The 27,841-nt window shown below is 41.3% G+C and overlaps 1 protein-coding gene across 3 annotated transcripts; it reads right to left on the minus strand.

Moving 5' to 3' along the window:
* Nucleotides 1–12,771: 12,771 nt before the first annotated feature.
* On the minus strand, nt 12,772–27,815 carry LOC128454030 (macrophage-stimulating protein receptor). Of its 3 annotated transcripts, none has more exons than XM_053437183.1 (21): nt 27,587–27,815; nt 25,606–26,901; nt 22,680–22,856; nt 22,451–22,570; nt 21,852–22,016; nt 21,591–21,757; nt 20,745–20,874; nt 20,492–20,628; nt 19,336–19,515; nt 19,110–19,209; nt 18,672–18,902; nt 18,422–18,568; nt 18,177–18,333; nt 17,911–18,000; nt 17,092–17,277; nt 16,932–17,012; nt 16,657–16,838; nt 16,424–16,533; nt 15,081–15,246; nt 14,867–15,003; nt 12,772–14,074 (listed from the first exon to the last, which is right to left on the minus strand). In XM_053437183.1, the coding sequence occupies exons 2-21, from the start codon at nt 26,821–26,823 to the stop codon at nt 13,849–13,851; spliced, it is 4,107 nt and encodes a 1,368-aa protein (XP_053293158.1). In that variant the 5' UTR covers nt 26,824–26,901; nt 27,587–27,815; the 3' UTR covers nt 12,772–13,848. The 3 variants fall into 3 exon arrangements, with proteins under 3 accessions (XP_053293158.1, XP_053293149.1, XP_053293168.1); XM_053437174.1 differs by having other exon boundaries at nt 17,092–17,301; nt 27,587–27,814; XM_053437193.1 differs by lacking the exon at nt 17,911–18,000 and having other exon boundaries at nt 17,092–17,301.
* Nucleotides 27,816–27,841: the final 26 nt, after the last annotated feature.

Below are 27,841 nucleotides of genomic sequence, written 5' to 3' on the forward strand. Positions count from 1 at the left end.
TTTTTTAGCAGTGAGGATCACGCTAGTCAGTTGGAGGCTGCACGTCAGCTCTCCTCTAATAAAAGAAAACGTCAGGGTCAAAAGATTCAAAATGTTATTTTTCATAAAGTCCCTTCCAGAAGCTGGTGCCAGTCATTCAACAAGAACCAGGGGCGGAGCTAGGCTGTCAGCATGGAGGGGGCCCTTCTGATAAAGACATTTAAAAAGTCACAACTACAAAATATTTAATATCTTATCCCATTCTAGCCCATGCTAACCTATCCGGTGTCACTTATTGAGTCGATGAATGGTTTAACCCACCACCCCGGCCAACCCTCTGTCGCAACGGTGAACTGTCTCAGGCTATTTCAAACCTCATTTCTATTAATATCTAAGTATAGTTTTAAAACTAAAATGTAAAGAAAAAATCTCAGTTTCAAGTAGCAACTTCTATCCATAACATGTGGGAATGCACGTCATGGGCCTCTTCATGCCGGTGTTAACGGGAAGCAGATTTTGAATTTGAGTTTACCGACAGTCTGCCTATCACACATACATAGCACAGCCGGAGGTTCACTGCACAGACGTGTTCACAACAGCATTGAATCCTTGACATTATTCTGGCAAGAGGTGGCCGGGTGCAGCAGGCAGAGGCAGGAAGTGACGTATTTACTCCACTGCTTAGATCACATGATTTTCTTAAGAACAAACTCGTATCCCTACAAACTCTGACATCTTTGTGCATGGATCAACTGCTGTGTTCTTTCACACATCGATAGCTCCAAAATTTCTAAACATTTTAGACCAGGAGGCTAAGCGTAGAAAATGTGCAGACAGTGCGGATCTTCTTGCTTGGACATTTGCGTTCACACATGCACCTCCTCCGGAGATAATATGGAGCATCTGAGGAGGAGGTGCATGTCTGAAAGCAGCTTTAGTCCGAGTGAGGCAGGATGCTACACTCTTTGTTTTTAATGAATTTACAATGAAGCTTGGGCCTTTATGCAAGTCCCCAAACACCTTTTAAATTGATTCGCGAAAAATTAACAGTGTTATTAACTGGTAGCAGGACCCTACAGGGGGCAGAAAGGCCGAAAAAACATAGCTCGATATAATTTATACAATGCACACAAGTAGGCAAGAACAGGTAGAGCCAAACACAATGCCAGCTCACCAATCACGTTAATAAGCAAGCAGGGCATGGGAGACTACTCCACTGAAACACCAAGCTGTGGAGAGGCAAAGCTGCTGGGAGGAAATTAAAATAAATCCCAAAGCATAGATAATAATATTGGTGGGGGGCCCTCTTAGCTCGAGCCCCTCAATTGCCTGCTTTTTGGAACACCCCTGCCTGGATGTGTAATGAGGTACAGATGCCATTTCTGTCAACCCACTCTTAACAAAATTCTCTGACTTGTCCTGTTTTTGCCACATCTAAGCTATTCTAACTATTCTTTTTAACCCGGAGGCAACTTGCAAAAACACACACTCTGAATTTTCCCGACGTATCATTTTACACAGAACTCTCTGTGCAGTCAGCAGTTGAACACTTTCAAGAGAAAACTCATCTGACCAATGGCACTACTTCGCAATTATGTACAGGTGTAGAGAGGATCTGTACGGATTTTGGTGGGTAGGCAGTTTCTGTAGCACTAGCTTATGTAACAGGAGTGTCTCTTTCCCAATATGAGTAATGCCGCTAAAAGGCCATTGGGATAACAGGAAAGAGAGCGGCGGAGCATCTTTAACCTCTTTCCCACCTACCCACAAAACCACCTACTCTCTCTCTCTCTCTCTCTCGTTTCTGACTCCAGGTATTGCAGGGCTCTCCAGCACTCTGGTTGTTGTTGCAGTACAACTTTGTGCTGCATCAGAATCCTGAGACCTGGAGTCACTGTCATTATTTTAAGAGTGAGACATTAATAATCCTCCTCAAATCCACCTCTGCAGGAGGGAGCCAGTCACCTCATTGTGTTCCAAACATCCACCCGAGAAGCCAAACCTTACCTTTAATGAGCAAAGACGAATTGTCAATGCAAAAAGAGCACTTAAGTATAAATATAACCCCAGTGACACGGTAACAACAGAAGAACGAGAGCATTTATTCCCCAAAGGTCATGAGGAGGTTTATTTAAAAAAAGGCAGAGATGAGGTGCGTCTTACATTTCTCCAGATGAAAGGTGAGGTAGCTCAATTTTTAGAGACGGAGTATATGACGCACAAATATGTCAACAATGTGATGTCATACTTTATGTTCTAATATGTGCATGTGCCTGACAAATTGTCGTTTGCCATCACCATAGTAACAGTCTCTTGAGGAAGATAGATATTGCAGCGTTTGGTGCCATTTGAAAGAAGAAACTAGACCTTGAGGATCATTTTCCAACCTGTGGCACTTGGTCCTGATTATTGTTAAATCTAAAATGAATAAGCTATGACATACTTTTGGTGATTGGAGAGTCCACACAAGCATATTTAAGGATTCTTCCCAGTTTCATATAACTTCAAAAAAAAAAGAATCTATTCTCTAATCTTTGAATCAAAGGGGGGGGGGGGGGGGGGGGGGGCTTCTGTTGTCATTCACATATTGTAATTTAGTTATTCTTAATCTGTGCCATGAACTCACTTTAAATTGTCACAAGTGTTTGCACAGCCAGTCATGGGATGTAATCCAACCTTCAACACTCACTGATGAATTAGAAACCGATCAGAGCCAATACACTGCAGCTGTTTAGACGATGCCATATGCAGGATCCCTTGTCGTCGTCAGTTATTAGCAATTGCACAAAGTGCCCAATGCAGTATATTCCTCTAATTTTATTTATATCAGTTCACAATAAGACATTATCTCTGTCATACAGTTGAAGCATACGCAGAACTAGAATCCGCGTCACAAAGCTCGCAGGCAGCATCTCCCTGTGCTTCTCTGAAACTACTCAATGCTCTGCTCAGCCTTATGTTACCATGGCTGCATCTAGTTAATCCAGCATTTGTAAGTCTATGAATGGACTCGAGTGACTCCCCTGCTTCAACATGTCTGTCTTCTCATCAGTGGCCTATTGAAATCCCTTACAGTTTCCTCACAGCGCTGGTTACATTTATAATTTGTTTGCCTGTATATACTGTGACTAAATAACAAACTATGAAAAATATCAACGTTGAAACAATTGTAGATAAACCCTCTCTACTGTAGTTAGAAGTGTCTGTCAAAATAAAATGCTAAATCGTCCTTTTTAACTCAGCCACAGCCCCCTTTCCCCTTATATTCTAAAAATGCATGGTTGTATTTTGAAGAGAGACGGAATAGGTCCCATACTATCTCCAGACTTTTTTCACAGTTTTAAAAGAAAATTGGATTTATTTAGCTATTTGGTCTGAAATGACTTTCAGACCAAAGTCTTTTTTTTCTCCACAACCCTGTACTCATGTTTGTAAAAAAGATGAGTCAACTTATGGTTCATCTTAGTTGCCATAGAAACCAAAACCAATAGTCATGGGGTCTGTGATAGAAACTTTTGAAAGGCTGAAGGCATGCTTCTCACAAACGTCAGTGGAGACCTTGACAACTATACAGCAGAAGACATTTAAAAGATTTCCTCTAAAACTATCAAATTAAAAAGTCACAATCATACAATGAAATATGGAAATGTAACTAAAAAACAACAACCTGGGTGTAAATGCCAGTTTTAAAAAATGGGCCTTGTGTGTTATGTGTTTATAAAATGTTTGGAAATGAAATTATGACTAACTCAATATTGTAATAAAGGATTTTAGTTTTCATTGTATCAAACTAATTAATGAAATGAGTTTAAATAGTTGTTAACAGTTAGGAGAGTTAGGACAAATTCTTTGAACAAATTCAAAATTTCAAATGAACTTGCCATCTAAACCTATAATAATCCAATCAATTCCATTTTAAGGGACGGTCCACTCAAATTGCAAATATGATTTGGCTCGTCGTTGCATGCAGATCATTTGTGTTTCAGTCTTCTGTCTTTCTACAGCACAGGAGTTGAATGCTGCTCAAGTGTATTTCCAGAAACAAACTCCACAAAAGTCTATAAGAGTGAAGACGAAACCAAAGCTACGCGACTTGTTCTGAAGTAAGTGTGAACGAATCCGATAAAGACCAAATCATTTGGACAGTTGGGGAGTCATGTGGAGTTTGACTGTGTCTGCCTCCATGTTGGAGCGAGGCTTGGTGTCACAATCGTTACCCTCACACTTCAACGAGAACATTTGGTGCTCTTTGAGGTAACCATAGCTACCACAAGGGAGCGAGACCGGATGTCCATAACGCTGATTCACACGTAGCCGGTGGTGCATCTATGATTCCTGTGTCAAAGCTAACATGTCCACAACAAGCCAATTCATAGTGAGCGTCTCCAGGAAAGTGATCAGCTCAAGTAGCCCAGTCCTCATTTCAACCCTGCAAAGGAAGCTTGGGTGCATTTCATTGTTAGGTCATTGTTTCAGGACAAAGAAACAGCAATAAGTAAATGTATGTTCATGAAAGGGATCATATCCTTGTAGTTTGCGTAGTATCGCTGGTCATGATGAAGTATGTGAGTGAGTTCTTGTGGTAATTCAGAGTTTACGACAGCTGCCTTTAGGTCCGCATTCAGCCACTTCCATAAAAAAGTGGGAATCCTCTTTCTAATTGCTGCATGTAGATTATAAAACAAACAAAAATACATTTAAATAAAACTATTACACCACATGTATTATTTCCACAGATTTAGAAATTGTGGGTTATCTAACCCTAACCCTACATTATCTTTTTATTTCAAAATGTAGTAATGCAGGTGTTCCTCATCTTTAATTACCATTTATATTCATGACTAAGTTTAACATAAAGTAAAAGACGAATCATGCAATGTGATGGTTAACACACAATTCTGCTATTGAGCTCAGTAGTGATTATGCTAATGTGGTGTAATGGTCACTATCCACCATTCTATAAAGGAATATAATTATACATATGTACATTTCTTGCAGGCTTTAGAGGGGACTGATCCTCATGAGAGATATGGGTCATTACCTGCGTACCCACTAAGACGGATGAGCAAAAAAGATGCAGTTCAGTGAGTTAGTGAAAGAAAGGAAACTATGCATCCAGTATGATCCCAGTAAAGTATTCACTTTGAGGCCTATACAGTATAATATTTCTTGAATTAATCATGGGAGGGAACATGACCCAGTGTTACCAGATGGTTGAATGAACGCGTCCCCCCCCCCCCCCCAAGAGTGTGTATTGCTCTTCTTTCAATTGAATCCCCTGACACAAACACACACACGTGAAAATTATGAATAGATTATAAGACGTGCGTAAAGCAGTTTGCTAATTTTCCACCATCTCTCTGCCTTCCTACACAGCAGTGGTATCAAATGGTGGTTGCCATAGCAACAGGCTTGCAAGCCACAACAGGGCTTTTGGAAGACAAACACAGATCAGCAACACAGAAAATCTCTCTCATCCACAGTTTCTGTCTGCAAACCCATTTAAACCCGGCTAATGAAAGCTAACATGATTGACGTCACAGCAACATGGGTGACTGCTGACACCACCAACTCAATGAATATTTCTGGATGACAGATAATACTTATTATTTAATGGAAGCAGAGAAGGGACTGTTTGCAGTTCGGCAACATTGGGCAATGTTTGAATATGAGTTTAAAAACAGCTGATTCCTTTATGTCTGGAGTCTACAGACTTCGTGCATATATAGATTTTCTTCAGGGTGCTGCAGTAACATCCTGTATGTCAGGGGAAGAAGTTTGAGGATCTATCAAAATGATTCATACTAGAACTTAAAGAAGAATTCTACCAATGATTTAGAAGAAACATGATTTAATTTGGATAAAATCCTGCTGCAAATTTGTTTTGATGGTCTGACAATAATAAAGGTAAGAGTCAATGTCAAACACCTGCTCAATACTGAGACCAGTTATGATAAAACAATATGGTAAAACCATTGAAGGCAGAAACGTCTTATGTCATTGAAAGGACTGCCATCTTTTTACATTTGGTTTTTACATATAGTATATAACAATTAAATTCTTATTAAAAAAAAAAGGTTAAAGTTCGAAGTAACTCCTAAATGCCTCCTTGCCATGCCCTTGCTATATCATGTGTAAACATCTGGAGAATCAACATTAATGGTAAAAATGTTCACTGAACATTTGCACATTTGAACATTTGTACATTTGCACTAGAGTTATTTTTTCTACTACTGTATTATCCCACCTATAGTGTACTCATATTTATATATTTATCTTGTTCATAGTGTATTCATCATTCTTATATCATACCTTACCTCTTAATACTGTTCATACTCCATTTATATTTCTAACTGTACATCCTATTTATTTACATTTTCCACTATGCACAATACTCTGCACTTTTACAGCCTTTTTTTGCACTTCTGGTTAGATGCTAAACTGCATTTCGTTGTATATGTACTTGACAATAAAGTTGAATCTAATCTAATAATCTAAAAGAAAACGTAGAGAGGATCCAGACACGCACACACATACACACATGGGTAGGATGTTGCTCTAACTGGTGAAAAGAATTAACAGACGTGTCTTCCAGCAAGCAGGTTGGCCTTCATACAGACAGTCAGATATGCAAAATGTTCCCTAACAAAGGTAGCTGACATATAATACAACACAAGGGAACCTAAACAGACCTGCTAGTGACAATAGGGATAAAATACTGACTGGGGTGAGGAGGAACGGGTTAGTGAGGGGGCAGTGAAAGGAGGGCGAACGGCAGGTGTGAAAAGATGATGGGATGAAAGTTAACCAGCGCCATAGACAAGGTGTGGAGAACCAATCAGCAAACTGTGACACATGTCACACCGCCATTCATTTCAAAGCTGGTTGGAAATAAATATAAATGATTGAACTAGCTGCGTATTCGAGTAAACCCTATTATTGAAATAGAGCTCTTGATTTATATAACTCTCGTCTAATTGACTCTTTTGTTTAGAAAAGAGCAATTGTATAGTGATCTAAGCTCTGCAAAACAGTTGATGTACATTAAATGAGACTGACACACCAGGCACTGAAACCCATCACATACTGTTGAGCTGCTTCCAAAAGCTGGGGCCTAGTGTGAAACTGAAAACTTGACACAGACTCAGCAGTTGCAGAAGTGTGACATTTTTACAAAGCCATTGTGAGAGCAAAAATGTTATGAGGACACATAGGAAAAGAGGGAGTACTTTTTACTACCACTAATTACTTGTCCAAATCATCGCAGCCATGGATGTGTGAGCTGGTAGATGAGGAACACACCTCATCCCCATTACTTGATTGACTCTGAAATCCACTGCAGAATATTTTACGAAAATACCTAAGAGACGGCAGATTGTGAGATGAGGGCAATTTGGCCAAGTATGCAAAATCTAATGATCTAACCTACCCCATACACAGGTGTTTGTAAATCATATCAAGGTAAACAAAACAAAACTGAAGGGATGTTTTCTCTAAACATCTTATGTGACCAGTTTTTAACAATTTGTCATTTTCTTTTTTTATATTTGGGGGAATTTTTTTACTTTATTTTCAAGAAAGTGCAAGTGTTTTTTGGCCTTTTTACCATTTTCTCATCTTAAACCCAATCCCATTTTATCATCACCAATCAAAACACATTGGCATGCATGTGTCCATATAGGCAGATGACACACAACTGTTTCACTGAATGGCCGGCTTTATGATAGCATTCCTTGCACCATCTTTAATTTGCAATGCAGAGAGTAAGAGCAGAATTCTATCAGCAAACTAAATTAGATATAGATTGAGAGGGGCTATACATATACACTGTATATAAAGTACCTTTAGAAAATCTGCTAGACGATGTGAATGCAGCAATACGCACTTTCCCTTCTGTGACCATCACTCAGACCAACAAGCTGACGAGCACTACAACAGCAGTAATCCTATAGGTGCTTGGTTTCAAGAGGATCTATATGTATATATACAGTATGTATTGGCGGTTGCTGATGGTCAAATGGCCTTCAGGTTGTAACTCGGTGAGCAACAATATTGATTGAATGCATCCATGCCATTGTCGTCCTTCAGATGCATGTGCTTGTTTATAGGTGGTCTGGTTTGCTCTCTTGCAGACACTGAATACCAAATATCGCATCACTTAACATAGCCAGCCGGATTTTGTGGGACTTGACAGCAAGGGCATGCTGTCAGTGTGCCATGAATATGACTCCTCTGGGTGTATTTGATCATCATCACCCAGAAATACCAGGGACAGGAGCAGTAGCTAAACAATCAAATTCAATTGATGGGAAGAAAGCATAACTAGCAGAGCAATATGGCAACATGTGATGAGTTCTGTGAGCCAAATTATTCATCAGTGAAGAATTAGGATACCGGAATATCTACCTTCCTTAGCTGCTGCCACCATAGCGTGACATAAACATTTCTTTGTGTGGTGAAATGTGACATGACACAACAGGTGAGACATGCTGAGAAAGACCTCATTACACTGGGTGATGAGACCAGTTTAACATGAGGGAACATGGAAATTAAATACACTGTGGCAGCAAAAGGACGGGAAAAAAAATGTGATACAAGGGAAGCAAATAATACAATTTGTGTGTGTAGGAGAGGGCATTTTGTTCGTTGAATGTGTATGTGTGCATATGTGTGTGTGTGCGTGTGTGTGTGTATGTGTGTGTTTGTGTGTTGTGTGTGTGTGTGTGTGTGTGTGTGTGTGTGTGTGTGTGTGTGTGTGTGTGTGTGTGTGTGTGTGTGTGTCTGGTTTCTAGAGCTAGATCAAAAGAAACAACTACTAAAGAAGAAAACCTGAACACATCAGATAAAATAAAATAGATCATATTAAAATAAAGGAAAGAAAAGGCACTTTAATTAAATTTCCATCAATATTATTACATATTCATCATCATACATTAACATCATACATACTGTACGTGTTTATAAAAACAAATAACACCGATAACATAGCAATCAAGACAACAATTGATATATCTTTATGCATGATGCATATGTTATGCAGGTTGGTGTGCATCATTCTAGATGGGTTTGCATAATTCTTGGATACCAGCAACATGGCCGATTGCTTTGTCATTTACAATAACAATATATGTCATTTATGGTAGTCAATTGTAAAATTTGAGAAACAGTAGTATACGAATACTGTAGTGACAGAATATCTACAAATATTTGATCCGCGGAAAATATAGAGAACATAAGGTTTCTACCACTATTCTATGCAACTATACATTTCTGTAATGCTGCTATCACAGTATGAAAAATTAATAAGATGAGTGTTGACAAAATCTGTTTCATTATTAATGCAGAAGTGTAAGTCATTATATGAAAAACTGCAGTAATGATACGCAGTAAGAGAGGGTCAACGTATATAGTCTGAAGATATTTGCATTACCATTTTGCATTGCATTTGTGCAGTTATGATAACAACATATTAAGCACAATTGGTTTATAACACAAATCTTTACAGAGTGTGAATTCTCAAGCCACATACAGTAACACCCATGGTGCATTGATAACAAACTGGAGGATGAAACACTCTTATCAAGTACAGTCAGCTATGGGCCTGGCCTGGCCTTGTACCTCGAGGGGCTTTAATTGCTCTGCAAATTTGTGTTTGCTTTTCAATGTAATTCCATCTGTGGAGACGCTCACTCAGAGAGCAGAGATAGGAACAACCATAACACTTCTCTCCATCTGTGACCTCCCAGCTCTGAATGCGATGCAACAATGGAGAAGAGCAAGGGAGCGGGAGGAAGACTGCCTCGCTATTCAGGTACTTACTGATAGTACACAAGCTCAAGGGTAGCAGCGAACAAAAGTGTGAGCGAGGCTTCAAACTTACTTGCAAGATATTTGCACAGGGAGTTGGGTTTTTAAGGTGGGGAGGATTCAGTCCATTACTTTACAGAATGGGGATTGAACATGTTTAACTTAAGAGAAAAATACAACATTAAAACCATGTTAAAGGTTTGAATAAGTCTGTAATAAAAATAAAAACAATATGATTAATAGAAGGATTTCAAGTCCTTTTGTTCATATATTATATTTATGGTCCTAATTCAAGAGAAAATGGCAAAAAGACATAAGAAGTTAAAACAAGATATAAGAGGAAAATCAGACTATGTGCATTAAATATGCATTTTATTTCATTGCGTTCTCATATTTTCTCTCCTCGTCTCCCTCTGAAGATTTTCTCTCACCAACATCTCAAAACCTGAGACCTTGAGCACTGCTGAAAACCCTAGGACTGCAAACACAGCCCAGTTCAAAACACCTGCAAGGAAAGGTTCGACAACTGTGAATAAAGCAAGTGTGTGTTTTTGTTCTTACTCCTCAGGCCATTTTATGGCCTGAGGAGTGGCGCACTGGTGGTGCACTGCAGAACATCTGATGGCATGAAATACAACACAGACCAGCACTCACCAAGTGATAGCATAATTTTCACGAAGTCACAGGTGAATGCCACACAAACAGCACCAATGGAACATTTAAAGAGAACCATGCAGAGAGGGTTCCCGGTTCGAATCCCGGGTTAGGAGTCTTTATGCAGGTTATGCATGTTTTTCTCCGTGTTTTTTTGGATTTCTCTATCTTTCTCCCACAGTTCAAAGACATGCATATTAGTTTAGACTCCAACTTGGCTGTAGGTGTGAATGTGAAGGTGAACAGTTGTTTGTCTCAATGTGCTGGTGACCAGTGTGGACCCTGCCTTTCATAAGCAGTCTAGATACTGGAAAGATGGATTTCTGTTGGCTAGAGATCTCTGAAAAACAGATATATAGATTGTATCAACAGCAAATGTTGAGTTTATTTGGTCTTATACCGTTTTAACTCATGTCAGTACAAACATGTGACTCACTCGGCTCAATATTAGGATAAGCCACATTGGCAGCGGTCATGTTTGGCACTTTAAAAGCAGCGATCCATCCATATTTTTCCTTGCTGTAAAAAAAGACACGGGTTGTTTAAGTTGCTCTAGTTTTAAACGTTGGCGATGACAGTGATTTTTTGTGCTCTCCCATCTGCTGGGACCACATTTGTCTGAGTGTCTTAGCAGAGAACATTCACAGAGACTGGCTAGTTTCTTTTCCCCCCGTCCAGTTTGTCACGGATCACACAACAGCTGCTGTATGATATTTGCAGTTTCGCAGATTCCAACCAAGCCCTGCTTCAAAAGCAGGGCAGTGTGAAATGAAAGTGTAAAATATTTATAAATATATACACTGGAAGACAACAAAAGGAATTTTAGACCAGACACTTTAGGGGTCTGCAGCTCAGTGCAGCTATTTCCCCTCACTGCGCTACTGGGTCGGGATGAGGCTCTCGCTTCCCACATCTCTCTCTCTCTCTCGGTGCTCAGGATTCTTTATGGAGAACCAGGAGTTTCATTGATTGTTTGAAAGTTATCAAATATGAATTTGTCCCCATGGAGACAAACTTTTTTTAAAGGAAATTTTACTGATGAAAGTCCATTTGTTCTTCATGGGAAGTCCTACCCAATCAAACAATTGTATAATGTGTCCTGTGGCTCTGGAGGCTTAATCTTAAATCACTCTGAAAATGTTTATAAATGAAAACAAGAGTAAACCTTCATAGTCAAAACAGAACAAAAAAAAAGTCACAAAGCCGAATTTTTCTTTGTGCAATTCAAATTTTGATTTCAGTACCCCTGTCTTTGTGTTACGCCAAGTTTTATTTCAAATTAATTAATTTAATCCCAGAAGATGCACTTCTCCCAACAACTGCCTTGTATTTTTTCCTGGATGAGCAGGGAAATCTGCAGAGCACTAAATGTTGTATGAATTAAGCTATTTTTTTATTTTTTTATTTATTAGTTTACGAGCTTAATGGATAACTTATTTATTTATTCATTTCATTTATTTTGTTTGGGAATAACCATTTGTTTATCCATTCACCGACTTTATAATTCAATTATCAAATGTCTCTTTTCATTTAGGTGCTTTAGTTTAACACCTTATTTGGATGTAGATTGTCCCAGAGGCTGCAATAGCAAATACACAGCAAAAGCATTTTCCAAGGTGACACCAGGCAGAAACATAGACTGACTTGTTTTTAACACTTATGTCATTGTATCTGGGAGCAGTTAGAGGACTTGTCGTTTTTAGGCTGATGGGAACATGTCATGTATTTCCCCCATTGTGAGGTCATGTAAACCTCATAATGCGTATTCATCGTCTAACCCTTCCTCCTCTTCATCATGTGCAGTCGATAAATAATAATGAATCAGTTGAAACCAGATCTTCATTTAACCAGTAAACATTTACCTGTGTTTGCCTTAAATAAATCCCTTATGGGAAGATTGTGCAGAGCAAAGCATAACCATCACTTTCTGTTGCACCTTCATCTCCTCTTGTATATTCAAATCCCCAGCCTCCATCTGAACACAGCCAGGGCTTGTCATCGTCACCTTTTTAAAGCCTGAATGCAACGGATTCTTCTTTTTTTTTAGATCCACAAAATATTTAAAGACTATAAAAAAATGTTAGATACACAGATTAAGTAGAAACATGCAGTTTTTAGTGCGTGCTGACATATTCAGACCTCTAACTGTGGTTTTTTCCTATCATCCAGCAGGCAGAGAACTGGAGCTGTGCTGCTTCAGACCTGTATCATTGCACTCAGCATCATTTCTCCAGCAGCTTTTATGTGCTGCTTTCATGAAGAACTCCTGTGCCCTCTCTTCCTCCTGTTAACTGCAGTTTTTATAACATGAACACCAAATAAAAAAAAAAGTTTAGGAACACAATTTTATGTAGGTGGAAGTTTGCTCATCTGCAGCACCTGCATATTTTTTTTCTAGTTATTCACGATGATGTAAGAAAAAACAAGTCCAGGTAGACATCTCTGCTGTGCTGTGAGCATTAAACCATATTTATGTAGTAAAAAGACAGAATCTCGAACGGACGGGGGGAAAAGTGCATGATAAAAAGACTCAGGTAGGTCTGACCGGTCAACACAAAAACAAATCTTTAGCTGAATCAAATTGCATAGTCAGTCTGAGAGTAAAAACAAATCAGTGCATACATCCTAAAATGCTTTGGATCGTCTGAAATCCTGTGGAGATCATTTTGATTAAATGCAGACAAATGTATTGATTGTTGAAGGACTGGATTTGTCCCATTTGCTCAGCAGATGCCTGTAGTTGTGTTGTTGGTGTAACACCTTTGTGTTGAGCTGTAGCGCAGAGCGTCACTGCTGCACCAACATGAAATGATCTTCAGAAGGAGGAGTTGGTTGCCCTCTAGTGAAAATGACAGGTACAGTTGATGCAATGGAGTTGTTCTGCATCGAATATGATGATTTCACAGGCGCTCGTACCATTGTAGTTTACATTCTATAGTCTATATGAAGGGATATTATCCATATTATATCCCCATATAGCAAAAAAAATGTTGAACCCTGAGCACAAGTCAGCATTCGTAGACATTTATAAAATATCTTCAAGTAAGCCGACCTGAATCTTTTCTATAAATCTGAGAACTAAGGCACGTTACATTCACTTTGTCTCATTCACACTTGTGCTTGCGATGTTCGCTACAGAGTAAAAACACTTCTTCCATCTGCACATTGTCTTTGTTTTGTGACAAATAAAATGGAACAAAGATGGAGGACTTCCAGTGCTAGCTCATCTCGGCTCAAATCCCACTTTGTCGTTCCTCGTACCATTGTCTTAAATCAGTAGCCACACCCTCCGCAAGCTCAGGTTGCACATGTTCAACAACCTACGGGACGAAGCAGAATGTCCCTCCTCTTGAATGCTTTCCAACTTTGATTCCAGATCATGTTGAGTCTTATGAGCTCCTGGGACACTTAGCTGGTGGCATCACAGTCTGTGTCAAAGTCTGAGGCCTCGGCCTCGTCTGCAGATTCATTCATAGAGGGGTAAGGCCTCGGCTGGTTCAAGTTTACATAGTTGACCTTCAGACTGATATAGTGCTCTCCTTCCAAACAGGACAGGATGTGTTGTACTTCTGAAACCAGGAAGCTCGGTCTGCACTCAGGCTCCGGGTCCCAACATGCCAGCATGATTGAATACCTGTGGAATGATAAATGAGAGAATGAGTCAGTGCATGACTATTTAAGCAGGTGAGTAAACTACTGAATGATGGCTGCTTATTACAACAAAGAACTTAAAGGGAAAGTTCACCCAGAAAGGAAAATTCACTCATTATCCACTCACACTCAGTGGTCTCAGGGGTAAACAGTGTTGTAGCAGAATGCAAAACAATTGAAGAAATTAGTGGCCAAAGCTTCAGATGAAATAAAACAACAGAAAAAACATAACATGCCTCCATACTGCTCGTGTGGTGTCATCAAAGTGTCCACAAGACCCAATATCAAATTTGACACGAAAAACAAGGTCATTTCGGCCTGAAAGTCCACCAGAAGTGGCTAAGCTAGCGGACGATAGCATTTCCGACGGTCCCTGAATGCAGCCACATTTAAGCTAAAACACAATGTTAATGATGCCGTTTCAAGTCGAATTTGAATGTTGGGGCTTGCGGACACTTGGATGACACCACACGGGCAGTATGGAGGGATGTTATGCTTTTTTCTGTTGATTTATTAAGTCTAAAGCTTTAGTCACAGATTTCTTCAATTGTATTGGGTTCTGCAGCAACACTGTTTACCCCTTAAACTCCTGAGGATTGGGTCAAGTGTTTTGTGAACTCAACACTTGACCCACCCCTCCATCGGCAGAGTATTGATTCGAATATTCATTTTTATTTCTGGCCGAACTATCCCTTTGAGCGCCAAGTCTCTTGAAGAAATATGTATTTTAAGAAGATGTTTTGTGATGTTTCTAGTGTGTGGTTGAGATTCTCACAGACTATCGGGGCAAAACTGGGGCTGTGGAAGCCGTCGTCCCTTCAACAAGTAGTTTGTGATGTCATAGGGGTCCACCTCTGGATACGGGCTGGCCCCTCTGGTCAGCAGCTCCCACAGTAAGACGCCATACGACCACTGGGAAAAAGATAAGCGGTGTCATACATACGCAAAAGATAAAACATATTTCTGTGGGCATGCATAGGTACACTCACCACATCTGACTTGATCGTGAACTTCTGCGTTTGCAGGCTTTCGATGGCCATCCACTTCACCGGCAGCTTGGCCCGTTTCTGGTCTTGAATGCTGTAGTATTCTTTGTCGTAGATGTCCCTGGCCATGCCGAAATCTGCCACCTTCACTGTGAAGGTTTCATCCAGCCTGAGGGGAGGACACGTCGTGAGAAAGGATCCTCAGTTCCACACATACATTTACATTGATTTAGAGAATCAGTGTTGATGACCCATTGGAGATTTGTCATACACTGGTGAGATGCACAGTTCTCAAATTATTTTAAAGAAAGCAAAGAGACATATATTCCGAAAATATCAAACTACAACATCATTTGTTTATTCAAATCAAACTAGAATGGCACTGAGTAGAACTTGTGCCTCTGCCAAGGCCCAACATTGTAATTATAGATAACAGTTCTCTAAATTTGCCAGATTTTTTAATCAAGATCCTCAAACTATACTCTGAAAATGTTGAAGAACGTTGCAATATCGAAGAAATTGGAATCCGTCCATTTAAGGGTGTTTCCCTCACCCATACAGGCTCCTTCCACCAAGTTTTGTGTTAATCCATTCAGTTGTTTTTGTGTCATCTTGCTTACCAACCAACCAACCAACCAACAACCGTTTATCCATAGTGGGTCCTGGATTGGCTGGAACCAATCTCAGCCAAACACTGGGCACACCCTGGACAGGTCACCAGGGTATCACAGGGCTGACGTATTGAGCCATTCACCACTCACACTCACAGTTGCACCTAAAGTAAATTTAGAGTTTCCAAGTAACCTAACCCTAATCTGTATTTATTTGGACTGTGAAAGGAAGCCAGAGTACAAAGAACCCCCCCCACACACACACACACAAACACACACAAAGTTCAAACAGAAAGTCTAAACTAAGATTGCTGTGAGGTGACAGTGCTCATCACTGGACCAACATACCCCCCAGCCAAAACTATACCTTTAATGTCGCTATTCAAAAATATGGACAAAGTAATCAACTTTTTTTACATGCATGATTTCACTATTGTTGAGCCTATAACCCGGGCTTTACACCATGGTGAACACCTGGGTGTAAATACCAACTTTAGAAAACCAGCCCAAGAGCAAACAGCATTGTTGCTAACATTTCCAAATTGTTCTACTTCTGTAAATCAAGCAGTGTACTAGATCAGTGGTGCGATTCAATAACCCACACCTTTAACAGTACAGCTCAGGTGACACATAGACTTAGCTACGTCCGGTGAAATTGCCTCTTCCAGTCATGACAAAGCCTTTTTTTCATTGGCACGCCGTTGGCCAGTAAATCCGTGAGTGATTCACACTCACATGCAGTTACGTGCAGCCAGGTCTCTGTGGACAAACTTCTTCTGAGCTAAATATTCCATCCCCTTGGCAACCTGGAGACCGAATCCAATCAGGTCTTTCACTGTCGGGTTCTGTGGAGAGCAGAGAAACAGTCAGAGGAGCTGATTGAACCAGAGCTCATAGTGTGCAGTTGACAGAGTAAATATTCCCAGTCATGATCCTCCTGTTCCAGAACGTTTCATTGCGTAATTTACCCTTTTCTCAGAACGGATGAAATGACGCACATCCCCATGTTTCATGTACGGGAGCACCACCAGGGGGAGTCCTTCTTTAGGCAGCATGATGCCCATCAGAGACAGTATGTTCGGGTGGTGGAAACCTTTCATGATGATGCCTTCTCTGAGGAACTGGTCCACCTCGCCCAAATCTGTGATCCCTGTTTGTAAAAGAGGTGCCGTTATACAGACAAGTCCACCAGCTCAGAGCTCGTGTATTGATGATTCTCTTTATGAAATACATATTCACATACTGTTTAATGATTTTACTGCACAGTGGGTCTCCTGCTTTTTGCTGTCTATCAGGTATCCGTGATAAACTGTGCCAAAGTGGCCTGCAGGGAAGGAAAAAGAGGCTGTTATGAAAAGTGCTCTGTGTAAATGTGTGAGAGCGAAAGAAGCCACGAGACGAACCTTTGCCAATGATCTGGCTGTCCTCGATTCTGAGCATGTCAGCGGGGATCAGCACATCTTTGACCTCCTCCAGGAGATCAGAGGTCAGGCTGACCATTGAGATGCTGTCCCGCGGCACCAAAGGAACAGACAGATGATCGCGGCTGGCAGTGTATAATAAACCGTCGAAGGCCCTTCCTCCTGAACCTGTTGTTTGATGGGAGAGATTGACTGAAAAGAGAAAAAACACCAAAAGTGACGTCATAAAACTGTGAAAATGGAATATTTTGGTTGATTGATAAATTTTTCCCAAAAAGACAAATCACTGCTTTTAGGAATGCAAAGAAAGCATGCGACTGAAAGGGACAATTAGGATCTGCAAATATTTGATCCTATATTACCTCCGACAAGGTGGTAATATTTTTGTCTACATTTGTTTGTTTGTCTGATTATGCAAAAGCTGATGGACGGATTTCTATGAAACTTGGCGGAAGCATGCAGTATGGATCAAGGAAGGGGCCCATTCAATTTGAGTGCGGAATCCTGAAATTTCTTTTCACTTTCTTTAACATTGCGAGAATCATATTTATTTAAGGGAGAATAATTCATGGTTCTTGGGATTGATATTTATGAGGGAGTGAACAAATTTAAGAGATGAATAAAAATTTGGAATATAGGGAATTCAAATGTGGTTTAATAAGGGCACTGCTGAGCCTTAGCGGAGATGTGCACTCTACTGAGTAACATTTTAGTTTACTCTTCATTTGTCAGTTCAATTTGTTCCCTGATATAATTTTTTTAGATTTTTAGTAATTATATGTGTGGATTCCAATGTCACACCTCGTCTGTAGTCTCCTGTTGGTGAGACATCAGAGTTGCTGCCCACGCGACCTCGTGAAAGCATTGTCGATAAGCGATTCTCAATTTCGGCTGGAAGGACAGATTGTATAGATGAAAATCACTGAACAACAAATGATGAAAAAATATATTTAAAGTCACTGGCATGAGTCACAGTTGGACATGTGAATAAAAAAACAGGGGATAGTACAGAATAGGCATACAGGACATTATGAACTCCTGTTCAAGTCACAATTACAGTCTCTCACCCCTCTTTTTATTCTTCAGATGGATCATCACAATTAATGCAAGGCCAGCACCTACTACCAGCGCACCAATGATGCCCAGCACGATGCCTGCGATCACTGTGTTATTGTCGTCGTACACCACTGTGCCAACATCGTTTTCTTCCCCATTTAAAAACACCTGCAGTAACAAATTAGTACATTGTTCAATACATAGATTATACATTTTTTTAATAGTTGATATGGATTAAAGTTTGTTAGTCTCTTACCTTGACGGGTGACCCCTCACTGGGAATAACCAGGCCTTTAGGAATCCGGCACGTCAGCTCATTTAACAGAACCTGAGCGTGGCAGTCCACACCACCTATGGTCATTGTGATCTTCATGCATGCTCCCACCATGTTTAGTTTACTGTGCTGTTAGATTTGTGGAAAAAACAGTTTGAATGTTATAAGATAAGTGGCAAATGGAACTTGATAAATACAAAGGGAATAAAAGAGAGCGGGTGTGTGAACATACGTGCAGCGAAACTTCTGTCTCTCCCGGTTTCAGAAGTAATTTCCTGTCGTCGTTCTCAAAGGGAATGACTTTGGCATCCGGGTAGTAGTCGAAACGTTTCTTCCAGATGTTGTTTTTTCCATCCATGTTAATGATAATCACTCCTATGTCAGACTTCTCCTCTGGCATTTCCTCTTCAAGAGCAGGGGCCCAGCACTCCATGTGCGTGGCATTTGCCGTGCCCTTGCAGACCTGGAGTGGATGAAATCATTGTTTTAGAAAAAAAAGTTTGAAATCACAACTAGAGAAACAAATTTGAATCGCAGGAAAGCGATACTGAGAAGGAATATGAGAGCATGAATGCTCATTCGTTCTGCAGCTCATGTTGATGATCTTAAGTCTTCCACAAAGATAAAAAAAAAAGTGAATGTAAAAAATCTGATCAAAGAGTTAACCTACTTGCTGAAGAGGTTGTATGTTGGGATCTTTTGGAATGAACTGAACCACGGTTGTCTGAGCAGAGTCAAGATTTTGGCCTTCTATCACCAGCTTGGAGCCTCTGCAGATTAATAAATAAACATCACTGACTTCTTCATGTAAAAACACGGTTTGTGTTGTCAGGATAATTTGGACACTGAATCTTTTCATAAGAGCCGAGTAGAGCAAAGCATAGTCAGCGTCCTACCTTCTGAAACTGCAGTTAGGATGTGTAGAGGTTATAACCGGGTTTTTCTTGTAGGAGAACATCTTTGTTGTCGTCACTTGAGACTTGTCGATAACAACTTTGACGGGTACATCCCCGACACCCGCTGCTGCTGCTGTTCGGCAGATGATTGAACACAGCGGCCCGTCTCCTTCAGGAGCGCTGGAAGACAAAACACAACACAGGAGCTCAAAGGTTCAGTGTTTAGAATTCAGTGACATCTTGTGGTGAGTTTGCATGCTTCAGCTGAATACCCCTCATCTCACCCTCCCCTTTCAAACATGAAAGAGATCCTGTGGCAGCCTTCACTTGTCATAAAAACTCAAAAGGTGTTTAGTTTGTCCAGTCTGGGCCACTGTAAAACATGGCGGCCTCCATACAGAGGACCCGCTCCAGATGTAAATATAAAGTGTTATATATATAAATGGCCCATTCTTGGGGGAAGAAAACAACAATTCGTACAATTTAGATGAAAACAACACTTGGATTATTTTACATTCAATTTCTGCCAATAGATCCTTTCACCTAAATCTTACACACTGAACCTTTAAAGCCTCAAATTAAAGCGCACATCTGAAGACACTGAAGTCAGTCTGTTTTGTGTCAGTTTTCCCCTGTGTGTCTTTGTGAATGAGTGCTGTGGAGAGTGTCTGTGTGTGTGTGTATGTGTTTGTAGGCGTGGTGGTGTTTCCCACGTCTGGATCTCCAGTCCATTCAGCTCTCTGTGATCTGCTGGGCAGCTCCTCCCAGCCCACACAGGGGCAGTCATCATTCACCAGCTCGCCGCTCACACATCGCCATGCTTTTGTCATCAGCTACCGGTACAGATACTCGGCCGTAGCGTCTTTGCATTCTGTGACCTATTCGGATCCTCGTATTTTCTCCTTTCCTAATTATTTCCTACCTTCAAGCACACCACCTGCTATAGTAGCTCCGGATCGATCACTACTAGTCACCCTTACTCCTGCGCTCTCCAGTCAGCTCGCATCCCTCCTGTCATCTCAGTTATTAGATCTATAAATGAACTTTTTAAACTTTCCTCCTTGTCTCCTGGGTTTGTGACTTTGTCACTGGTCCACTCTAAAGCCCGTCACTAACCGTACATCAGCATCGAGTTAAAACCATCTGCGGTGCTCACCTCTGAATGTGACACTTGTTGTTATCCAAGAAGACGTCTCTCTGCGTCCCTGAGTTAAGATATCTGCCTGTCAGTGTCACCACTGTTCCTCCAAACACTGGCCCATAGTCAGGTCGTATTTCTGTTATGCTTGGTTCCTTAAGAGACAGAGGTGAAATACACTCCTATTACAATCTAACATTGCAATCAATTCCAAAGGGTAGTTTGACAATATGATGTGATACACTGTCTCATAAAAAAATAAAACTCTCACCACAAAAGAGAAACCAGGCATCTGAGCTGTGCCTTTGATTGAGTATCGGCCCTTCACTTCCCCCTCGTGCACTTCCAGAGTGATGTTGAGGTTCTGGTTTGGTGTGTTTTCCTGTATCTTGCATACGAGCCTGTGTTCAGGACATGAGGAAGGAAAATGGTGTTGAGGAAAGGAGCTTGTCAGACAGAAATGAAAAGCAGCAAATGAACCCAGTTACCACACAACACTTACAATGTTGAACTGCAAAAAATCTTTAATGCACGTAAGTGATTCTCCTCTAAGACCTGGAACAATTATGTTTTTGAATACTTGTATTTTAGAGAAAAGTCAGAACTTTACCCCGCTGTACTTTGATTTAAAAGCCACTTTTTAAACACGTATGCTCTTTTTCCTCCTCTCCTAAATCTATATATAAAGCAAAATTATCTGATTGCATCCAGCATGTAACTTCAACGATTTAATGCTCCTGATGAAATGGTTTTAGAAAGTTCTCTATCTCAAGTGATATCAAATATATTTTATTTAAAATGCATCGTCACCAAAAAGTGTTTTTTCTCTTCAGGTGTCTATAACGGACGATGCTCTGATTTCAGGACGATACAAAGTGCCTTTTGTGTGATTATTTTTCCAAGAGGTCGACTAAATGGCAGCAGTTGTTATCTATACCAGAAAAACTATGACGGCTTAGTTTTTGCGTCAGCGCTTGAATGAAGGGAAAGCTGATGAATAGTCAAGACCACTTAGTGCAGGTTCACTTGTTTCCCTGTATCAAATAGTCCCCAGAGCCTCTATTGTAATACTGAGAAGATAAACTGTGTGGCATTGAGTGCTATCTGTGCTACTCACACTTCACTGCTGCTCCTTAAAGGCAGGATAGTACACGTGTTTCCAGAGCCCACTGTGATGATGTGGGTTTTGTTGCTGATGCTGGCCGGTTTCTGAGAGGACTGAAACTCCCAACCACACAAGGTGATTTCTGTCTCACCACCAACAGGTGCCATTTTAGGGAAAAACTGGACGAAGGGTTAGCATCCAGATTAGAGCAGTGTCACACTATGAACCATCGTGTTTAAAGTTCATGCGTTAGCTTTAATCAGTTACAGTTACCTCTGTTATGATGGGCACACAAGTGTTCCACTGCGATTCACACTCCTGCTGCCTCGAGCACGTTCCTGAACACCAGCCACAGTTCATGAAGCGCGGAGCCGTCAGGCACTCGGAGCAGGTCATAAAGTGAGCGCACCCGGGTCCTGCAGAGGGCACCCGGAACATCTTGATGAAGAAGAGAGGAAGACGAGGGTGAGGTGAGGCAGAGTTACGAGAGTAAAAACAGTCATATGACTAGAAAAGCACAAAGTAGAGTGCACACCACCGACAAGGTCCATAAGTGCTCATAGAAAACCAATGTTTAAAACTGCTAGATTAAGTTTTTTATTGAATCCTCACCAATCTGCACATATTCATAATTATAAGTCCCCTAAACATGCCTGATTTGTTTAGATCAATATCACAGACAGTACACTGGGGTTAAAAAAATCATACAAATTAAATATAAAAATCAAGTTTGGACAGCGACCCGTTTTTTCATTTCCTGTTTTCGATCTGAGCACAAAATCTAAACTAAGAAAAACAAACAAATGCACAGGGTGAAAACGTGGCATACTTGGCGGAGGTAGAGGGCAGCACCTGCAATTCATAAAACTTACCTTATTTCCAACGAGAAAAAGCAGCGAATCGTTTTGGTACAAAGATGCTGCCCTCGATACTGCAGACTCTCCCAGAGAAAAGTTGGCATAAACAATAGGCCTGTACGTGTTGAGAATCACCTGAGGAGTATAATTGATGAAAATATTAAATTTTAACTTTGGATTTCACTTGCAAGAGAAATGATATGAAATACTGCCAGCACTGTTTTATTGTGAGACTTCTAGTCACCTGCAGGATCCGGCCGTCTGAGGTACCCAAATGGCCCAGAGTGTGATTTCCGATCGTGGTGACAAGGACGGCGGTGAACAGGACATCCTTCATCTGACCGTTGAAGAGGTCTACTCTGTAGTGCGGACTGGACACCAGCGTGGGCATGGCGCTGCACGTGTGATTTCCTTGGGAGCTCTGGACAAGTGGATAAAGCGTGTTAGCACTCAGTCGGCAACAGGAATCCAAGTAATTTGGATTCCAATGTCAACATTCTCCTGCCTGTATCTGCCTCCATCAGCTCTGGACTCCTTCTTAGCAGATGAAGCATATTTAAATGCATAGCCCGGGGAGTGACTGGAAGAAGGGGGGAGCAGAGAGGAAGTCCTCCCGCCTCACCTCCTCTCATTAGAACGAGCTTTAAGAGACACAAGGTCATAAAACAGCAGTGACTCCAGTTCCGTCTGTTCCACTTAGCGCCGGTTTCTCAATGCAGATTTTCCACTACAGACACATTAAACAGTGGATGACGGAAGTGTGTGGACAGTTGATAGAGCAGGTGTCACACCGGTTCATAAAAAAGGAAATGTTTAAAAAAGAAACAAGAATGTCACTCAGTAGAGCACAAACCTCCACCAAGGCCAAAGAGTCCTCTTAAATGAAAACAGCCACATTATTGTTCTCAACTACACGCTGGTGGTCGTTACAGGATTCTAGACCTATTTGATACCGTGCAGCAGCTGGAAAGAAAACCACACCCCGCATGAAACCTCATTTAAATCCACAAGACCCAGTTTTTTATTTGGATACGCACAGAGCTGCAGACACTCATCAACCCTCTGAGATTCTGTGAGCAATCGGAGAAAATGTTGAAAACACCCTATCTTCCAATATTAAAGAAAAGAGAAAAAGTAATTTGGGACACCAACCGCATCCTTCCGCAAAGATTTACGTTTTTGCAAAATGGTGCTAACTATCACAAACAGACTGAGGATTGCCCTTTGTAGTGTGCACACTAACACCACGGCCCAACAGTCCCCTTTTGATGTCACATCCCAATTCACTAGATCCAGATTTTTATTTGAATCTGCATCAAATGGCACACACTCATAAATATCAGTCCCCTGTACATGCCTGATTCTCTACATCAATATTACAGACTGTACATAAAGATGACATGACATCTCCCCCAAAAGGGAAGCCAAATCCCATCAAAGTCTAAATTCAATGGCGTCCCTCCAGTAATTATTGTGTAATCGTGCTAAATAACAGAAATAACACAAACTTAGAATAAAACATAAATAAGAATAGAGATGGGATAAACCAGCCGTACATACTTCCATTCTAAAGCAATTTAGCTGACTTGCCCATGTTTGCTTCAAACTATTTTAACATCCAGTGTTCTACTCTTGTATAGATGTGGAATCCAAGTTTTTTTTTATCCCGCACACCCATTTATAGAAAAATGACTGTTTCGAGATTGTTTCCTCAGTGACGGCTTCCATGTTTTTTCCTATTTGCTCATCAAGTTACAATGCGTAAAAGCCAGGCACAGTATAACCCATGTTCCTCCCCAGGAAATTCCTTTTCTTTTTATCAGTTGGATTTATAACTTGTGTTTGTTGGCCCACATTCCTTTAGGTGCACACATGGCTGTCAAAGCTCAAAGGACACCGTCTGAACTCCATGCACGGAAACATCTTACCACATCTTTGGTTACGAGCCAGAGAAGGTTTGAGGACCTAATCTTTTGTGGTTCCTTTACTTTCCTTTTAGCTTTCTTCACTGGTAGTATATTAGCTACAACCTGTGACGGGATCAAGTAATACAACATTTTAAAAAACAGCAAGTGCAAGATTTAATCTTGACTGAGTCTTTTATCTTGAAATGCAAATCTCAAAAAACTAACTCTTATCAAATCTAGTGTTAGGGTTATGATAACAGTGAGTGGGAAGCAGTTACCACCCTTTCATTGTGAAACTTAACAGAGCTGAGAAATGGCGTGGCAATGTGTAGGTCACACATCTGACTCATCCACCTCTCCCAGTTTTCTGAACTGGCCGTCTTTCTCTCTGTCTCTCTCATTCAAACACAAACACACACACACACACACACACACACACACACACACACACACACACACACACACACACACACACACACACACACACACACACACACACACACACACACACACACACACACACACACACACACACACGACACACCAACACAAAGCTGCGACTCGATGACTTTAGATGACCATAACCTTAACATAAGCCCAAATCTAATCTACTAGACATTAATAAGTGCGGCAGAACATACAAGGGAAGGGATATTCTCCATCTTATCCTATGTTCTAAAATGGGACAGAGATCAGTTCAAAAAGGCATAGAGGTAATGATGTCCGGTAGTAGGTAACTTAAATTGTGCAGAAGACCTTAAAATGTACCAAAGCATATTCACCATCTTATCATATTTTCTAAAAGCAATTAACCTAACCTGACCTTAAAACGTATCTTCACCTTAACCTTTAATGATTTATATATGGGAACTTGATTTTTGTCCCCCTAAGGAAGACAAGTCCTCCTAAAATGACTGCGTTAACAGGTTTCGGTCTCAGTAATACCTGGTCACACATACACAAACACACACCCATTCATCAGAGTTGCACACAATGTTCCAGCAGGAGTCAGGATTTATAAATTTATACCATGCACCGACTTCAGTGTCATGTACAACGTACTATCTGTTATTGCCCAAGACAATATTAAACCTTGAGCTTAATCATAAACTATAGTAACAACCCCAGGTGACTGTATTTACACAGTGTGTGTCTGTCACTTCCTGTCTGGACGTAGTTGGACCTTAGCACTGTGGCTCTGCTCTGGTGACAGCACACACACACACACACACACACAAACAAACAGAAAAAAGAGACACTCACCTCATGTGGGCAGCTCTCGCACGGCTGGAAGTGGCAGAGGCCTCTGGACAGCTGCTCTGAGCCTGACTTGCAGCAGGCCTCCACGCCCAGCTCAATCGCCTGGTTCACTTGGGTAATAGGAAAAGCACACAGGGCTGAGTTTTTTTGCGGCTCGCCATGCTCATTGACCTCTGCGAAGACCCCGTACAGAATATCCTCTTTAATGCCCACATTCATCTCCCCGGCCAAGTCCTTTCCCACTCGCCCAAAGTGGGCTGCCTGAAGCCCGTTGTACAATATGTCCTTGAAAGTCCCTCTCCGCCTCCTCCTGCGTTTGGGGAAGTAGCGGCACTCCAGGACCACCTCTCTGTACATCCACACCTCCGGGATTAATATTGGGATTCGTCCCAGTCGAGTCTGAAACCGTGAATCGCTCTTAAAAGGATTTTCTCTTTGCACGGACAGGAAGTAGACAAAGTCCTTGGTAGAAAAGCTGTAGATGTTATTAATCCTGTAAGAGTCCTGTAGACTGGGGAGCACTGTCAGACCTTTCATGACCATATGAAAGCCATCCTCAGTCGAGAGTGGCCTCAACACTGATATCGACCTCCTAGGATACCGCTGTGCCACTTTGCTGTCCACGGAAGCTGCGACGAAGAAAAGACACGTGGAAGACTCTGACACGATGGTGACTCTGGTGCCAATTGGACTTGCCAGACAGTCAGGACAATAAGATGGAGAGTTTTCCTCTTTTTTGAATAAACACTTAGGCTCCGGCTTTGAGGCAACAATGTAATCAATGTCAATGAAGTGACAGATGCCATGCTGAGTGCTCCCACAGATGTACAAGTATGGCAACAAATATTCAGTAGGATCCAGAAGCAGAACCTCATTGTCAGTATCCACTGGATCCCCGGGGTCTGTTTCGATGTCACACACATTACAGGTGTCACACTCTGGGCTACCAACAGGTCCAGTTCTCACCTCCCATAGTTTCTCCATCGTATAGTTCACTGCCTCGATGACATTCCGGGATCCAACGTACACATCCGGCTGATGCTCTTTCCAGTGCACCACTATGTTCTGTATAGGTTCGGCGGTTTGGAAGTGGGGGAGGGAGTACTTTACAGTGAAATCAACCAATCTGCGTGGGGTCGTAGGACACGTGTGCTGCCCCGAGGCGATCTGTGTTTGTATGATCCATGTGCATACTGTCAGCAAGGCGGCCCAAGTGACCATCTCCACGTCCCAGTCCACTGTGATCGACCGCTACCTGCGAGACACTTTACTCCGAGAGAACATTCTGGGTCAGGAGCTCTGTGAGGGGAGACAAGACCAGGAATGTTGAGATTTCTCAGGCGGAGCAGCAACATTTTATTCTCACATTCGTCAGAGTCTGTGGACGTGAACACTGTAAATATGTTTGCTTGTTTAAACAAGAATACGGCGTAAGGATGTGGGGGGAAAGAGGAAGAGAATGCTGTTTTATTGGCACTAGGGTGGATTTTTTGGGGGGGGAAACATCTACAATCTTAAGATATATGAGACTACTAAAAAGGCAGTAGACACAGTGGAAACATAAGTTGGTGCAGTGTCAGTCAGAGAAATCTACTGTGGGCAAGACATGACATGCTGCAACTTGTGAAGCAATTATGGAACTGTTCAGGACCCTAGAGCCAGGCAGCAGATAAACACAGAGAAATACAACTAAGCCTAGCAATGGAAATAATAATAAATAATAATAACAAAGATATCAAAATCAATGGGTAGCACTATTGCAAATAATTCATTATGTAACTATGTATCTGGCATATGTAGCAGCTCTATGAAGGGAAGACATTCAACTTAAGAGTACAGTTAAAAATCGAATCTCGTGCAAACTAAAGTAAAAGTGGGCTGATGATTTCTGATTACTGAAGTTTGAGTCATTCGTTAACGTGGATCGAACCACACACCCCACACCCCCACCCACTCCAAAGACATGGAAATAAATAAACCTTACCACTTTGTGATGGGGTCAGAGTGTCGTTTAAAATGGCTCCAACTGTCCCAAAGTGGGAATTCTTCTCCAGACCAAACCTACTGCTGTTCTGAGACCTCTCTCTCTGTCTCTGTCTGTCTGTCTCTCTCTCTCTCTCTCTCTCTCTGGCCCACCTCTGTGTACTCACCTGACAGAGCTGGAGAGTCACTGGCCCAGAGTTTACACTGGCCCTGAACCACAAGTCAGCACCACAAGTCAGCACCGACCACTTCTGCC

Source organism: Pleuronectes platessa, chromosome 2 (assembly GCF_947347685.1).
Source record: "Pleuronectes platessa chromosome 2, fPlePla1.1, whole genome shotgun sequence".
Taxonomy (NCBI): Eukaryota; Metazoa; Chordata; class Actinopteri; order Pleuronectiformes; family Pleuronectidae; genus Pleuronectes; species Pleuronectes platessa.